Raw genomic sequence first — 17,406 nt, forward strand, 5'->3', positions numbered from 1 at the left:
TTCAACTACCAAGTCCTTTTCTGTTTCTACCTTGTAGGAGTAAATTTTAGTATTATCTTGTAGCTTAAACCTTTATATCTTGAATATTGTACACTTCATAATTTAGAAAGAAACAAATGGAAGCTAGAAACCAGAGTCCCATAGAAATATGGTCCAGTGCTCTTGACCTAGAAGTTTCACATTGATACAAGTTTGTGCTGTGAAGACAGTTTCATATTTGAGGGTTTTTCTTCTGTCATCAGGATTGTACTTTTAAAACTCTTTATAATACATTGTTGTAAGTTACATATTTTAAAGATTTTAGGTCTCATGTACAAGCACTTTTATTGTTGAATATTTATGTAGATCAATCACTTAGTTATTCTGTCTCCCAGTTCTAGTTCCTAACTTCAGGCTTCCTTTCCAAAATTAAAAAAAATTCTATGGTATAATTTTGGCAGCTTAATATTTCTTAAGGTTATGATTCACTGAACCGACTTCATCTCCATTGTAGTGGTGAAGTACACAGTATTTTTACATGCATCTCTTTTATCACAGGTCTGTTTCCTCACAAGAACCTTGAAAGTAGACTTCCTGGAGTAGTGTATATACACAGGCTGGTGCATCTTGATAAATATATTGATTGTTAGTATTCTAAGCAAACATCTCTGGGTCCTGAATAGATCTGATTGTTATACTGTTAATGGCATTGATCAAGACTTGATAATGAATCCATTATAAGTATTTAATACTTAAATTGGGGTATATTTTATGAAGGATAGTAAAGAACAGATTTATGCTTAGGATTTTTTTTTTTACATAGACTGTAAAATGAATATTCCTTAGTGCTTAAATTGTTTAATGTTTTACATACAGTTTAAAATTGTTTAGTGTTTTACATGTTTCCAAATGGTCTTTGTATTTTGTGTTTCAAAGAGCAGAGTTTTAGTATATCAAAAATACATTTCTTGGTATTATTTTTCCAAATTTAAATTTTTGGGGATACTGAACTTGTAAATGCATACATGGTTGATTCAGCATAACAAATGTTTCACTTTTTAATTTAATTTAAAATGTTTTGTCAATATTAAGGGAACAATACCTGTTCTCTAGACTAAACCATTATGTGTTAAAACTTTTTTTTCTGCAGAGATACCATTGAAAACAACATGGATTTTATGGGATTAATTATAATGCAGAACAAATTAAAGCAAGAAACCCCTGCAGTACTTGAAGATTTGCATAAAGCCAACATTCGCACTGTCATGGTCACAGGTTAGATTATAAAAGAACACAGAAAAAAAATGAGCATGACTATAGAATTCAAGTTACATAATATTGAGAGAATGATCAGTTAGTTGCAGAACAATAGCTCCATCTCACATCCTGTTCACACATAAGTATTTTCCCAAAGTATCAGATAATCTTGCAGTATTCTTTTTGAGGTTTAACAAATTGTATTTATAAAAACTATAGTAAAATAGTTAAAGAAACAGTATAAAAAGTTTAATTTGGTGCTCCTTTCTCTTAATCTTTTTAATCATTCCCTTCCTTTCCTTTGTTTTTCGTTAGTATTGGGGCTTGAACTTTTGCTTTTTGCTGGTTAGAGGTTAGAGTTTCACAGATATGTCTTCAAACTGCAATTCTCATATTTCAGCCTCCTGAGTAGCTAGGATTATAGGCGTGAGCCATTGGCAACGGCTTTAATCATTTAGTTCTTAAAAGCACTTGGTATACCTTGCCTTGTGTTAAATACTTACAATGTTTTCTCTGCTAGAATACAAAATTTGAGGATTAAGAGCATGTTTTACTCATTTTAGAGTCACTTGTAACTTTTTAGAATTGATAGGTATATAGACTAGATTACTGAAAGTTAGAGAGAGAGAGAGAGAGAGAGAGAGAGAGAGAGAGAGAGTATTCTTAGTTTGAGTTACTAATGAAAATAACCTTTTGGGAGGAGGGGAGTTTTTATTTGTTGTTGGTCATGGAGCTTGAAGGCTTTAGGCGTTGTCCCTGAGCTTTCATTATGTTCTACCACTTTGAGCCACAGTTCTACTTCTGGTTTGGGGATGGTTTATTGGAGGTAAGAGTCTCAAGAACTTTTTTGCCTGGGCTGGCTTTGAACTGCAATCCTCAGATTTTAGCCTCTTGAGTAGATAGGATTACAGGCGTGAGCCACTAGTGCCCAACTAGTACATCTGAATGATTCCCCTTGGTGTTTTTATTTTGTTAATATTAGATAATCCTGATAGGGTTTTTTGTTGTTATTTTGTCTGTTTTTGTCAATTGTGGGGCTTGAACTCTAGGCTAGGCTCTGTCCCTGAGCTCTTCAGCTCAAGGCAAGCACTCTTATCACTGGAGCCACAGTGCCACTTCTGGTTTTCGGGTGGTTAATTGGAGATAAGAATCTGGACATTCCTGCCTGGTCTGGCTTTGAATTTCAGTCCTCAGATCTTAGCTTCCTGAGTAGCTAGTATTATAGGCTTGAGCCACCGGTACCTGGCTTCCTATAGTTTTAAGTTATTCCCTTAATTGTATTTATGTATTATATACTTATGAGAATAACCGGCATACATATATTTTTGTGTTAGACTCTGAGATTTATCTAATAGCATACTTATTACTAGTTATCTCAAAGTCACAAATGTATTACCATTAGAAACTCTTCTGTATCCTTCTTTAGGTACTTTGCATCTCTATTTCCTCTTTTTTCTCTTTTGCTGCGACAACATGACAATCTCATGGGTCACAGGAAAATGCATTGGGGAGAGAGAATATGGAAAATAGTGAAAGAAATTTCTACCTCTCTTTGCCTATTTCTGTTGTTTCTGATCAGTTCTTTCCTTCTCTTGATTGAGAAGTTGTCTCACATTTCTGATTACATCTGTTCCTAATTATCTTAACTTTTACTTTGTGTGTAGTCTTGCTTTTGTGATTCATCCTTTCCTGTGGTACTCTGCTAGTGTTTCTTTTCTTATACAGACTACCAGTTTACTCACTCCTAAGTTATTTCAGCAAATGTTTATAGGTCTATATGTCTCAATGTGCCATTTGTTATGAATCACATGTCTGAAAATTACTGTTTAAAAGTTGTGCTTATGAGCCAAGTGTGATAGCACACTTCTGTAATCTCAGCACTTGGGAAGCCAGATAGATATATCATAAATTCAAGGCCAGCATCAGATACATGGTGTATTCAAGACCAATTTGCACTACAAAGTAAAACCTTTCCTTAAAAAAAGAACAAGAATGAAAGGTTGAGCTGGGAAAGTGGCTCAATGGTAGAGCGCTTGCCTTGCAGCCTGAGGCTCTGGGTTCGATTCCTCAGCACCACATAAGCAAAAAAGAAAAAAGCTGGAAGTGGGGCTGTGGCTCAAGTGGTAGAGTGCTAGCCTTGAGCTGAAGAGCTAAGGGACAGCACCCAGGCCCAGAGTTCAGGCCCCACAACTGGACCTCCCCCCTCCCAAAAACAAAACAAAACAAATGGTTAAGGGCTTAAATGTTCTGATTATTTAGCATATGTGCTTACATTATTTGAGGCTTCCTTTTTAACAAGTATGCCTTAATTGATTCATTATTTTAAAACTCAAGGGTAAAGGTTATATTCTATCTTTATTATGTCCAGCATATTCATATGAACTAGACTAGATTTTCAGTAAATACTGGTTTATTTCCATTTTGATTTTAGTATCTAAAATATTTTGAAAATTAGGTGACAACATGTTGACTGCTGTCTCTGTGGCTAGAGACTGTGGAATGATTCTACCTCAGGATAAAGTTATTATTGCTGAAGCATTACCTCCAAAGGATGGGAAGGTTGCTAAGATAAATTGGCATTATGCGGACTCCCTAACACAGTGCAGTAATTCAACAGCAGTTGGCTCAGAGGTAATGTTAAGATTCATTTTCTTTTTTGGAAGTTTGCTTATTTGAGTTTCAGTGTGGATTAAAAAAAATAATAAAGCCCTAAAAGTGGTACATTAAAACAGTGAAACAGAAACTAATGGCAAACAGAATTGTGGACTGTCTCCCCAGAAAGATTGATTTCATTAGGACTTGGTGGACTCAAAAAATCTCTTTAAATTTTGAGAGCTATCTGGGTGCCAGTGACTCACACCCAAAATCCTAGCTACTCAGGAAGCTGAGATCTGAGGTTCAGGGCTCTAAGCTAACCCCTCAGAAATCCAGAAGTGGCGCTATGGCTCAAGTGGTAGAGTACTAGACTTGAGCTGAAGAGCTGAGGGACAGCACCCAGGCCCAGAGTGTAAGCCCCACAACTGACAGAAAAAAAAAAATTGAGAGGCTTGTTTTTTTTGTTGTTGTTGTTTGTTTTACTTTGATTTTTGTTTTTCGTGTGTGTGTGTGTGTGTGTGTGTGTGTGTGTGTGTGTGTGTGTGTGCGTGCGTGCGTGCGTGTGTGTGCGTGCGTGTGTGTGCGCGTGCGCGCGCGCGCACACTGTAGTCTGACTTCAGGGGCATACATTTGCTAGGCTTTTCTCTATTCATGAGTCATGCCCCCAATCTTGAGATCCATAGTTTTTTTGTTTTTCATTTTGCTGGTTGTGGGGCCTAAACTCCGAGCCTGGGCGCTATCCCTCAGATCTTCAGCTCAAGGCTAGCGCTCTACCACTTCAGCCACAGTGCCGCTTCTGGCCTTTTCTGCTTATTTGGTGCTGAGGAATTGAATCCATGGCCTTATGCATGCAAGGCAAGCACTCTACCATTGAGCCACCTTCCCAGCCCTGGTCCATAATGTTAAAGTAGAAGAATCCCAAATATCCCATTTTTTCAAGTTATAAATAGTGTTCAGTTCATGGAGTATTTCAAATTAAAGCTGATATTTAATTTTTCTTAACTAGTTTTTCAACAAACCTTACAGGTAACCTCAAAATAATTACCCTTTTTAAAAAAAATAAATATCAAGCTTTTACTGCTTTGTAGAAAATAAACAGTATTAAATGATACAGTTCCATTTGGGAACAAATATACTTAACATAGGATTGTTTTACTTGGCTTGAGTACCTAAATATTATTGTGAATGTCACACACAGGATATTCCAATTAAATTGGTCCATGATAGCTTAGAAGATCTTCAGATTACTCCTTATCATTTTGCAATGAATGGAAAATCATTTTCAGTGATACTGGAGCATTTTCAAGACCTTGTTCCTAAAGTAAGTGATATAAATTTATAAATATATTCATGATATGTTGAGAATAATATGTATTTTTTTTGGGGGGGGTGCTGTTCTTGGAGCTTGAACTTAGGATTTATGTGCAGTCTCAGAGCTTTTTTGCTCAAGGCTAGTACTCTGCTACTTGAGCTACAGCTTCACTTCTGGCTTTTTGATAATTAATTAGAGATAAGAACCTCATGAACTTTTCTGCCCATGCTGCCTTTGAACCATGATCCTCAGATATCAGCCTCCTGAGTAGCTAGGATTATAGGCGTGAGCCTCTGGCACTTGGTGAGGATACAGTTTTTTCTTTTTCCATTTTCCTTTTCTTTTTTCATACTGGGGATTGAACCTAGGATGTTGCACTTGATTAGGCAAACACTTTGCCACTAGGAATACAATTTTTAAAGGACTTTTTTTTTCCTAGTTGATGTTGCATGGTACCGTGTTTGCTCGTATGGCACCTGATCAGAAGACACAGCTGGTAGAAGCATTGCAAAATGTAGAGTAAGTATTGATGGCTTTGTGTTTTTGTTTTTCTATTATAATTTCATTTTCAGATGAGAGATGGCCAACCTGTGTGCATATGAATGTGCTTATGTATGTACATATGAACTTCCAGTGCTGCTTTTCATGTGCTCATTTATTTAGCTAAAGTGCAAAAAAAAAAAAATTCTTTTTTTTTTATTGTGAGAATACTGTACAGAGGAGTTACAATTACATGGGCAAGAAAATGAGTACATTCTTATCAAGCATTGTTGCCTCCTCTTTGTTTCCCCTTCCCATCCCTTCCCATACTCCCAACCTCCACCTGATCCTCCTCCCACCCCCACTCCCCACCCCCCACCAAAGTTGTAAAGTTTGTTTTTCGACATAACGACTTGTACATCTCATTGTTGCAATGGGTCCACCTGTATCCCTAGTTAAATGATTTGTTTTTTTCCCTTCCCCTCCACAAATTATACCAACATCAAATACAGTGAAAGCAGGAGTTATACCGTGGGGGACATACAAAGGTAACAAAGAAATCATCTTATAAATACGTTAGAAACAATTGCATGAAAGGAAAAAAAAAAGCAAAAAAAACATTTGAATACTTATCTTGGGGTTCATTCCCCTAACATCAACTTATCTGACCTTTTCTGCTTGTCTCTATATACTAGTTATTGCAATTAAGGGAAACCATGGGATCTATGTTTCTTTGGGCCTGGCTTACTTCACTTATATGGAACCAACCCAGATGCCCCTCAGTAGATGAATGGATCAAGAAAATGTGGTATATATACACAATGGAATTTTATGCCTCCATCAGAAAGAATGACACTGCCCCATTTGTTAGGAAATGGAAAGACTTGGAAAAAATTATATTAAAAAATTTCTTTAGGTAATACCTAGATGGAATTCATTCAGGTGTTTTATCATGATAAAAAAAATGGCTTTATTTCTTTAGTGCTGCTCTCCTGGGGCTTGAACTTTGAGTCAGGGTGCTGTCCTTGAACTTTTTTGCTCAAAGATAGCACCTACCATGGGAGCCACAGCTCCACTTCTGGCTTTTTTTGATGAATTGGAGATAAGAGTCTCATGGGCTTTCCTGTTTGGGCTGGCTTTGAACCATGATCCTCAGATGGCATCCTGAGTAGTTAGGATTACAGGTATGAGCCACAAGCCCCTAGGCATGTCTTTAATTTTTATAAGAAGTTGTGTTTCAAGGTATTTTAGTTTTTCTTTTTTGCCATTCTGGATTTAGAATTCAGAACTTTGTGATCAACTACTCCCGTGTGTGTGTGTGTGTGTGTGTGTGTGTGTGCGCGCGCGCGCGCGTGCGTGCGTGCGTGCGTGCGTGCGTGCGTGCGTGCGTGCGCAGACCTGCGTCTACATGCATGAATGTGTGTGCATGCATGTGTGGGCTGAGCGTGGGGCTTGAGCTTCCTTTCAAGGAACAACTCCACTTTCAGCTTTTGGTAGTTAATTGGAGATAAGAGTCTCACAGACTTTCCTGCCTGGGCTGGCTTCAAACATCGATCCTCATAACTCAGCCTCCTAAGTAGCTAGGATACAGGCATGAGTACTGGCTCCAGCTAGTTTTCTTTTATTTTTGCTCTTTTGTAAAGTCTAGGATGTGAATTTAGGGTTTTGCTAGGCTGACAGTTTACCTCTTGAATGATACTTCTAAATTGCTTTTGCTGTTTATTTTGGAGATGGAGACTCTGGCCTCAAACCCTTAAGTCTTGGGATCTCAGCCTTCTGAGTAGCTAGAATTACAGGTGTAAATCCCCAGCACCTGACTAGTTACTTTTCAAATAGGGCCTTGCATTTATGTCTAGTTTGTCCTGGACTGTAATCCTCCTGTTTAAGGTTCCTAAGAAGCTGAGATATTGGTTGGGAATGAATCTTGTGAACTTTCCTGGGCTTTCTCAAACTATTTACTCCCAATTTCTACTTTCTGAGCGGGGAGGATTATACATATGACTGACCCATTGTGCCTAGTTGTCTGTCAAGTTTTAAAGGGAGAAGTCTTTACTGGTAACCTTAAAGCTAAATAATACATAGGCACAAATCTTTTGCTTTAAAGTTGAAGATATCCAGCTAGCTGATTTGCCCATGTTATTACAGAAATAGGATGGTTACTCAGGTTGTTTCTGTTTCTAGGCAGTGCTTTTAGTAAAGCATTATGCCTGTGATCATTATAATGAAAATATTAATTAGTTCCACTCAATGAATTTTTATTTTTAATCTTTATACTGTATTGAGAAATCTTAGTAGAGTTATTTGTATGTTTTAAAAGATGCTTAACCTGTATTCAGAATTTATGTTGTGACTATTAACACTGTTTATAGCTGGAGTCAATGGTGCACGGTTACACTTTTCTTTCTTGACAATTTTGAAAACATGGCATTGCTTTAATTAATGGAGTCCAAGCAAAAAGAAAGGAAGGGAGGAGAGGAGAGAAATAAAATAAAATCTCACAATCGTTTTGTTTTTTAGTTACTTTGTTGGGATGTGTGGTGATGGTGCAAATGATTGTGGCGTAAGTATAGATTTTGTGATTTACTTTTGTGGTTTTTACTTTAGTCTAAGTGACATTCATAAAACTTAAACCAGTTTTCTTGACATCATTAGGCCTTGAAGAGAGCACATGGAGGCATTTCCTTATCTGAACTTGAGGCTTCAGTGGCATCTCCTTTTACCTCTAAAACTCCTAGCATTTCCTGTGTGCCAAACCTTATCAGGTAGTACAAATTGGAATTTTTCTCATTGTTTCCTTGTATCTTGCACTAACAATATGGAAGGGAAAATTTGCTTTGTGTGTTGAATAGTACAATTTAAACTAACTTATTAGCTTATTAGTAATTTTTCATTTCTTCCAATTCTCCTTGAGGATAGTGTTTTGTTTGTTTTTGTCAGTTGTGCGGCTTGAACTCAGGGTCTGGGTACTCACTGTCCCTGGGCCGCTTTGTACTCAAGGCTAGTGCTCTACCACTTGAGCCACAGTGCCACTTCTGGGTTTTGAGTGGTTAGTTGAAGATAGGAGTCTCACAGGGACTTTTCTGCCCAGTCTGGCTTCGAAATGCGATCCTCAAATCTTAGCCTTCTGAGTAGCTAAGATTACAAGTGTGAGCCGCCTGTGTGGACTGAGGGTAGTTCTTTTGATAAGCATTTTGTTGTAGCTGTTGAATGTGGATAATTACCTGTCAAGATAGGACTGTTTTATGGGAGGGGTTTAAAGTGCTTTTATTTACATGTCAACATTTGTTTTTCACAGGGAAGGTCGTGCTGCTTTAATGACTTCCTTCTGTGTGTTTAAGTTTATGGCATTGTACAGTATCATACAGTACTTCAGTGTTACTCTCCTGTATTCTGTGAGTATTAATATTGTACATAGAGCTGGCATTTAATATTAAGACACTTAAGGTACTGAGCATATGTTTGATATAGAATGCATCCATTCATATTGAATTATTTAAAGTAGTGTCTTTTAGATTTATTTTGAGATTACTATAGTTTGAGTAACCGATTGGACATCTTTCTTAATAGTCTTCCAAATGTTAGTCAGGAGAACTTAGAATCATTGCTAACTTTTCTTTACATTCACAAGGAATGGGGACAATGAGAAATTAAGTTTCAGCAATAGTTTGTAGAACTATGCATTTGAAGAAACAGCATAAACAGAGCTTATCCATAGGTACTCTTATTAGAATTTACATTTACTCTATCAGAATTTATATTTATAGGGATCTTACTGTACATTTTTTTCCTGATAATGTTTATCAGTGACAGCCAAAGAATTCTGAGAACTCTTTTCCTCATGTATATCAGAAGGCTTGGGCACTCGTGGCTCACACTTGTAATTCTAGCTGTTCAGATCTTAGAATCGTAGTTTAAAGCCAGCTTGGGCAGAAAAGTCCCTGTGAGACTCTTAACCTCCAATTAATCACCCAAAAACCAGAAGTGGAGCAATGGCGCAAAGTGGTAGAGTGCTAGCCTTGAGCAAAGGAACTCAGTAACAGCACTCAGGCCCTGAGTTCAAGCCCCATGACCGAAAGAAAGGAAAAGAAAAAAAAAAGAAAATACCAGAAGAGATGAGGCTAAATATTAAGGAAACATCAATATATTCAAAAATGTTGCATATCTTGAGTAAAAGCTTATGTTTGCTTTTTTTATTAATTCAAAAGTTTATGAGTTTTAAGGAGATACAACTCATATCTTTAGTCAAATGTTTGAAATGTATGTTCTGATTAGTTTCAAAGGCAAATGTATTTCAGTTTTTCTTTTCTTTTTTTGACAATACTCAAAATTGAACATGAGACCTTGCACATGCTAGACATATGCTCTTGTTATTTGCCATTCATGCCTCTAGCCCATGTGTTTTAAGCAAATTCAGGTATCATTTTGAAGTTGTCATTATTGGGGAAAACCAGTCTACAACCTGGGAATAATGCTATAAAAATAGTTTCTGAAAAGTAATTATGTCTTAAAATTATCTTGTAGATTTTAAGTAACCTAGGAGACTTCCAGTTCCTCTTCATTGATCTGGCAATCATCTTGGTAGTGGTATTTACAAGTGAGTATTTTTCTTTACTCATTTTAAAGTATATTAAAATTATTATATGGGGCTGGGAAGGTAGCTCAGTGGTAGAGCGCTTGCCTTGCATGCATGAGGCCCTGGGTTCGATTCCTCAGCACAACATAAGCAAAAAGAAAAAAGCCGGAAGTGGCGCTGTGGCTGAAGTGGTAGAGCACTAGCCTTGAGCTGAAGAGCTGAGGGATAGCGCCCAGGCCCAGAGTTCAAGCCCCACGACCGGACCTCTCTCCCCCCCAAAAAAAATTACTATATGACTTATTGAACTTCAATAAATTTTTACTTCAACAATTACAACAGCATATGGCAGTCCAGATTCCCAATGAATATGTCTTATTGTTTTCCCTTTTTTTTGAGAGGATGTTTTAAGTCAATATGTCCATTTGCCACTGAATATTACATTTATAGTTGTAAAGATCAGGAAATTTAGCATTGATATATTGTCCAAAGCCCATATTTATATTATGAATATGGGCTTATCTAAGTCAATAGACTGTTACTTTTTGGGGAGAATATCACACTATATCCTTTTGGATGCATCATAAAGGGTGCACAGGTAGTGGTTTGTTCCAGTACTGGTGATATATCAGAATGATGTAATGGAGATAGGGCCCATAAGATCAACTAAAAATTCACAAATAATCAATAATGGAAAAAAATAAGTGAGAGATATGAGAACGTTAGTGAATAGAAGGCATATTGTGTTTAGATCATTGAAAGATCCTGGTTTGACATTTTGGACTAAAATTCATTTTGAAGAGCAAGAGAAGGGGAGAGGAGTGGGGTTTTTTTTTGTTTTTGTTTTTTTTTTGTTGTTGTTGTTTTGGTGGTGATGGTGGTGGTGGTTTTTATTCCTGGAGCTTGAATTCGGTTCGGGCACTGCTCCTGAGCGTTTGTGCTCAAACACTAGTACTCTACCACTTAAGCCATAGCTCCACCGCCAGCTTTTTTGGTAGTTAGTTGGAGATAAGAGTCTCACAGGGTCAGGAGTTGGTGGCTCATGCCTGTAATCCTAACTACTCCAGATGCTGAAATCTGAGGACCACATTTCAAAGCCAGCTTTGACAGGAGAAAGTTCATGAGACTTTTATGTCCAATAAAACTTCTCAGAGAAAGTCAAAAGTAGCACTGTGGCTCAGGTGGTTGAGCACTACCCTTAAGCAAAAGCAGCTCAGGGACAGTGCCCAAGCCTTGAGTTCAAGATCCAGAACTGGCACGCGTGCACCCACGTGCACGTGCCCACACACAGGCACACACACACAAAGTCTCAGGCTTTCCTGTTTGCACTGTCTTTGAATTGAGGATCCTCAGATCTCAGCCTCCTGAGTAGCTAGGATTACATGAGTGAGCTAACTCCTCCAGGAGAGGAGCTTTATAGTGAAAAATTTGGTGGATACCACCTTAATAGGTTATCAAAAAAACATTTTTTGCTATCATATTTAAAATGCTTAAGTCTTCGTTAATGTCTTCTTTAGAGGAGACATTCAGGCTTTTGTTAATATCTTTTTTTTCAATTGTGAAAGTAACGTACAGAGGGGGTTACAATTACATAGGCGAGATAATGAGTACATTTCTTATCAAGCATTGTTGCCTCCTCCTTTGTTTCCCCTTCCAATTCCTTCCTATTCCTCCCATCCCCCCTAACCAATCCTTCCCTTTTGTTAATATATTAATGTCCGTTTCCCTTCCTTTCCCCTTTCCTTTGAGATTGGTTTTATTGTTTAGCCAGATTGTCCTCAGATTTGTTAATCTCCTACTTCAGCATTCTGAATGCTGGAATTCTATGTCTGTACCACTGTGCCTGTCTTATATTTAGTATTCTCTTTGTCCTAAAGTTTCCTCAATAGATAATGTAAAAATTCTTGAATCATTTTTGAAAAGCCTAAATTTGTTTACATTTCATTTACTAAATAAGTGTGGCATCCGACTTAGCTTTTAAAAATTTGTATTAATAACAAAGATATTGTATCTGTTTTTCAAATGAATTTTTTATGTCTTATATATAGTTAAATAGCTTAGACATAAAATTTCCATCTTTTTCTTTTCAATATAGTGAGTTTAAATCCTGCCTGGAAGGAACTTGTGGCACAAAGACCGCCTTCAGGTCTTATATCTGGGGCACTACTCTTCTCCGTTTTGTCTCAAATTGTTATCTGCATTGGATTTCAATCTCTGGGATTTTTTTGGGTCAAGCAGCAGCCGTGGTATCCATCTTTAGAGTAAGTTTGTCAAGTCATGTAAAAAAAAAATTGGAAAATGTGTATAATGTGTATATTTAAAGGTGAGACTAAAAATGTAAAAAAAGTTGCAGCTTCAGTAATTTTTTTTGGGGGGGGGGGTCCAAACTCTTGGGCCTGGGCACTGTCCCTCAGTTCTTCACCTCAAGGCTAGCATTCTACCACTTGAGCCACAGCACCACTTCCAGCTTTTTTTTTTCTGCTTATGTGGTACTTGAGGAATTGAACCCAGGGTCTCATGCATGTAAGGCAAGCGCTCTACCACTGAGCCACCTTCCCAGCCTCCCAACTTTTTTTTTTTTGTCTTTTTGTCTGTTGTGGGGCTTGAACTCTGGCTTGGGCGTTGTCCCTGGGCTCTTCAGCTCAAGGCAAGTGCTCTATTGCTTGAGCCACAGCGCCACTTCCAACAGCTTGACTAAATTTACTTACATTTGCCTCTATATTATGGTAATTCCTAGGTATAGGAGAATGTCTTAGCCTGCTTTTTGTTGTTATTTACATCATGCCATAGACTAAATTAAAAAAAAAGTGTTCTATTTTTAGCTCATGGTTTTGGTGCATGGATAAAGATGGTCTTTTTGCTGGCAGTGACTTAAGGCATTGCTAGGACATCCATGATGAAAAACTTGAGGAAAAAAGTCTTTTATTACAGATCAACTTTGGAGATAACCCACTACAGTTCAAAGCCAGCCCCAGCAGGAAAGTCTGTGAGACTCTAATCTCCAATTAACCACCAGAAAACTGGAAGTGGTGCTGTGGTTCAAGTGGTAGAGCACTTGCCTTGAGCTGAAGAGTTGAAAGACAGCACCCAGGCCAAGCTTCAGGACCTATTTTTAAAAAAAAAAGGGGGGGGGGGCTGGGAAGGTGGCTTAGTGGTAGAGTGCTTGCCTTGCATGCATGAGGCCCTGGGTTCGATTCCTCAGCACCACATAAGGAAAAAAAAAAAAACAGAAGTGGCGCTGTGGCTCAAGTGGTAGAGCGCTAACCTTGAGCTGAAGAGCTGAGGGACAGCGCCCAGGCCCAGAGTTCAGGCTCCATGACTGGACCAAAAAAAAAAAAAAAGTAGTAGGTCTATTTACCTTTACTCAAATTACTTCCACTGTTCAAAAAAAGGGGTTTATTACATATTTTTTACTTAGTTCTAAGTGTGTGTGTGTGTGTTTTGTATGTATGTGAGTTAGGCCCCAGGCTTGAACTCAAGGCCAATGCACTGTTCTTGAGCTTTTTTGCTCAAGGCTAATGCTCTGCCACTTGCCACAGCTCTCTTTCTGGCTTCCTGGTGGTTAATTGGAGATAAGAGTCTCATGGACTTACATGGCTGGGTTGGCTTCCAGTGACCCTCAGATCTTAGCCTTCTAAATAGCTGGGATTACAGGCATGAGCCACTGGCACCCTGCTATTTCTGTTTTTTTTTTAACTGGTTGCCATATCTGGCTAAATAGAAAATTTTTATTTTCCTTCCTTTTGGCCTTTTTGCAATATATAAACAGCAATTTGCTTCTGTTAGTTGCCATACTATTCAAAGCATCTAAGGTAAAATTGATTTCTTCTGGGAAGTGGGTATTATATTTACTAATGAAAAAATGTTTTTTGTGTATTCTAGCGCTTGTAATACAACAAGAAGCCTATTTCAGAATTCTTCACACTTAGAGAATGAAACTGAACTTGATACACATAATATACAGAATTATGAAAATACCACAGTGTTTTTTATCTCCAGTTTTCAGTACCTCATAGTGGCAATTGCCTTTTCAAAAGGAAAACCCTTCAGGCAACCTTGCTACAAAAATTGTAAGTTTGATGTTCATTGTCATTTCCCACCCTGATTCTTTCCTGTAAAGATAATGGTGAGAAAGCTGGCCATGGTACCACAAGACTGTGATCCCAGTCTGCACCCTGGAGACAGAGGTAGTAGGAACTTGAGCATGAGGCCAGCCTGGGCTCACATTTGACAGTCAGTCTTAAAAAACAAAGCTCACAAAACAGTTGATTAATAGGTAAGAGAGAAGTGTTTAAACTGGCTTCCCAAACTGGTTAAATAGATCTTCACAGGTCTATTTAAGACTGTTTACTGTCTGGATATACTTCCATGAAAATTGTTATGATTTAAAATTTAATTTTAAATTAAAGCCACCAGTGTTAATTAAACATTGCTGGTTTTTATATCCTGTTATTTTTCACTCTAACTTTTATTTCTACAACCTATTGCAGGGAAAGTTAGAATCAAAAGAGGAACAGAGGGTCCTCAAGGGACACAGTGAGTATTATGTGTTCCTTCTGGGTGATCTGAGTAGTATCAACTGCCTTTTTAAAAAAAGTCTAACACTGCTGTGGCCAATGCTCACCCGTGGAAATCATTTCTATCACTTTGCACTGAAGAAGCACCTAAAAGAATGGAGGTTTGAAATTTTCCACCCTGCTTTATGATCCTATGAGCCATAGGAGGCTCTTGTGAACCTGATTAACTTTTATAAATTTTGAGACAGGGTCTTACTACAAAGCCCAGGATGGCCTCAATATCCTCTTACCTCTGCCTCCCAAGTGCTAGGATTACTGACCTGTACTACCATGTTAGCACTTCTTTTATAGTCTTTTTATCATTTTCCATTTGTGTACTACACCAGCATTTTTCCCCCAAAGGGGAAGAAGTTTGAACTTGCAGCCTTGTGCTTGCTAGGCATGTGCTTTATCCCTGAGCCATACTTTCAATCCTGAATTTTTAAAATTCTTACTAGCATATATTAATTTGAGGGGGTGGGGTGGTGTTCATTTCCCCTTGACATTTTTCACACATATAAATATATCTCAATCAGCCTCACCTCTGTTTTTCTAGTGCGCCCTCCCCCCCTTGCTTTTTTTTTTTTTTAAAAAATAATAGGATGTACTTCCTGCCCAGGCATACTCCTGGACCACTGTTCTTTTTTTTTTTCTTCTTCTTTTGGTGCTAGTCCTGGGGCTTGAACTTAGGGCCTGAGTCCTATCTTTGAGCTTTCGGGCTCAAAGCTAACACTCTACTACTTGAGTTATAGCTCCACTATTGTTTTTTTTGGTGATTAATGGAGATGAGTATCATGGACGTTGCTGCCTGGGCTGGCTTGAAATGCAATGCTTAGACCTCAGCCTTCTAAGTAACTAGGATTACAAGTGTGAGCAGCTAGCACCTAACCATGCCCTGCCTTTTAAGTTGATACAGAGTCTCATGGACTTTCTTTTCTGCCCAGACTGGCCTGCAATTATGATCCTCCCAATCTTAGTCTCCTACATAGTATTTGCCACCAAAGCCCAGGTGTGTGTTGCAAAGGGGTCTTGAGTGTATACCTTGATATTTCAGATCTCGGTGTCCCAAGTAGCTAGAATAATAGATATAAGCCACTAGTACATTGCTCTACCAGCACTTTCTTTTTTTCCTTTTCCTTTCTTTCCCTCCCTCCCTCCCTCCCTCCCTCCCTCTCTCTCTCTCTCTCTCTCTCTCTCTCTCTCTCTCTCTCTCTCTCTTTCTTTCTTTCTCTTTCTTTCCTTTCTGTACAGAGGAGTTACAATTACATGGATCTACCAGCACTTTCTTTTTTTTTTTCAGGTAAGGGGTAGGTTTATTCAGTAGACCTGCTGGGACCAGGCACTCCACGTGGCTGGGAAAGGCCTGGGAATGAGAGAGAGCTGGGAAAGAGGAAAGAGCGAGGGAGCAGAGAGAGCTAGAAAGGAACAGAGAGAGAGAGCTAGAAACGAACAGAGAGAGCAGAGAGCTAGAAACAAACAGAGTTACCAGCACTTTCTAAACACTTTTTTTTTAGTTGACAATAGTAACTTTTTTTTTTTTTGGCCAGTCTTAGGGCTTGAACTAAGGTCCTGGGTACTGTCCCTGATTTTCTTTTGCTCAAAGCTAGCATTCTGTCTTACTTCTGGCTTTTTCTGAGTAGTTTATTGGAGATTAGAGATAAGTCTTATAGACTTTGCTGCCCAGGCTGGCTTCAAACTGCAATCCTCAGATTTCAGCCTCCTGAGTAGTTAGGATTACTATGAATCAGTCACTGGCACCCAGCAATAATAACTTTTAAGTGACTAAATAACATATTACATTAATCGTTACTTTTATGCAATAGAATGTTACAGCTCTTGTTTATAAAAAAAATTTTAGAAAAATCTTTTTACTCAAAAGAGGATCCCTATTTTGAAATTTATTTTTATTTTTTGTGCCAGTAATGAGGCTTGAGCTCAGGGCCTGGGTACTGTCTCTGACCTTTTTTGCTCAAGGCTAGTATTCTATCACTTGAACCACAGCTCTATTCCTTTTTTTTTTTTTTTTTGGCCAGTCATGGTGCCTGAACTCTGGGCCTGAGCGCTGTCCCTCAGCTCTTCAGCTCAAGGCTAGCGCTCTACCACTTGAACCACAGCACCACTTCCGGCTTTTTTCTTTTTGCTTATGTGGTGCTAAGGAATCGAACCCAGGGCCTCATCCATGCAAGGCAAGCACTCCACCACTGAGCCACCTTCCCAGCCCCCACAGCTCTATTCTATCCCTTCTCCCTCTTCTTCCCCTTCCTCTTTCCCTTCCCTTTCCTCTCCCCACCTTCCTCCCCCCATTTCCTTTCTTGTTTTCTTTTCCCTTCTCCTTTTCCTTCCCCTCCCCTTTGATTTTCCTTTCCCTTTCTGTTTCCATTTCTGTTTCCTTGTATTTCCTGCCCAGGCTGGCTTCAAATCACAATCCTCAGTCTCCTGAGTAACTAAGATTACAGGTGTAAGTCACCAGTACCTGAGGCCATTTGTTTTTGTTTTTGGTCGGTGGGGCTTGAACTCTGGGCTTGGGCACTGTCCCTGCTCTTCAGCTCAAGTCTAGTGCTCTACCACTTGAGCCACAGTGCCACTTCCGGTTTTGGAGTGGTTTATTGGAGATAAGAGTCTCACAGACTTTCCTGCCCAGGCTGGCTTTGAACCGA

General features: G+C 38.6%; 1 protein-coding gene across 1 annotated transcript in view; it reads left to right on the forward strand.

The window, feature by feature from the left end:
- Positions 1 to 17,406, forward strand: part of Atp13a3 (ATPase 13A3) — a 96,455-nt gene that overhangs the window by 61,465 nt on the left and 17,584 nt on the right. Inside the window, exons 22-31 of the mRNA XM_042670322.1 lie at positions 1,130 to 1,254; positions 3,692 to 3,867; positions 5,030 to 5,152; positions 5,583 to 5,662; positions 8,141 to 8,183; positions 8,276 to 8,385; positions 8,919 to 9,015; positions 10,145 to 10,217; positions 12,289 to 12,454; positions 14,076 to 14,263. Coding sequence (XP_042526256.1) covers positions 1,130 to 1,254; positions 3,692 to 3,867; positions 5,030 to 5,152; positions 5,583 to 5,662; positions 8,141 to 8,183; positions 8,276 to 8,385; positions 8,919 to 9,015; positions 10,145 to 10,217; positions 12,289 to 12,454; positions 14,076 to 14,263 — 1,181 coding nt within the window. The remainder of the gene's footprint in view (positions 1 to 1,129; positions 1,255 to 3,691; positions 3,868 to 5,029; positions 5,153 to 5,582; positions 5,663 to 8,140; positions 8,184 to 8,275; positions 8,386 to 8,918; positions 9,016 to 10,144; positions 10,218 to 12,288; positions 12,455 to 14,075; positions 14,264 to 17,406) is intronic.

Source organism: Dipodomys spectabilis, unplaced genomic scaffold (assembly GCF_019054845.1).
Source record: "Dipodomys spectabilis isolate Male_0828 unplaced genomic scaffold, ASM1905484v1 ptg000017l, whole genome shotgun sequence".
Taxonomy (NCBI): Eukaryota; Metazoa; Chordata; class Mammalia; order Rodentia; family Heteromyidae; genus Dipodomys; species Dipodomys spectabilis.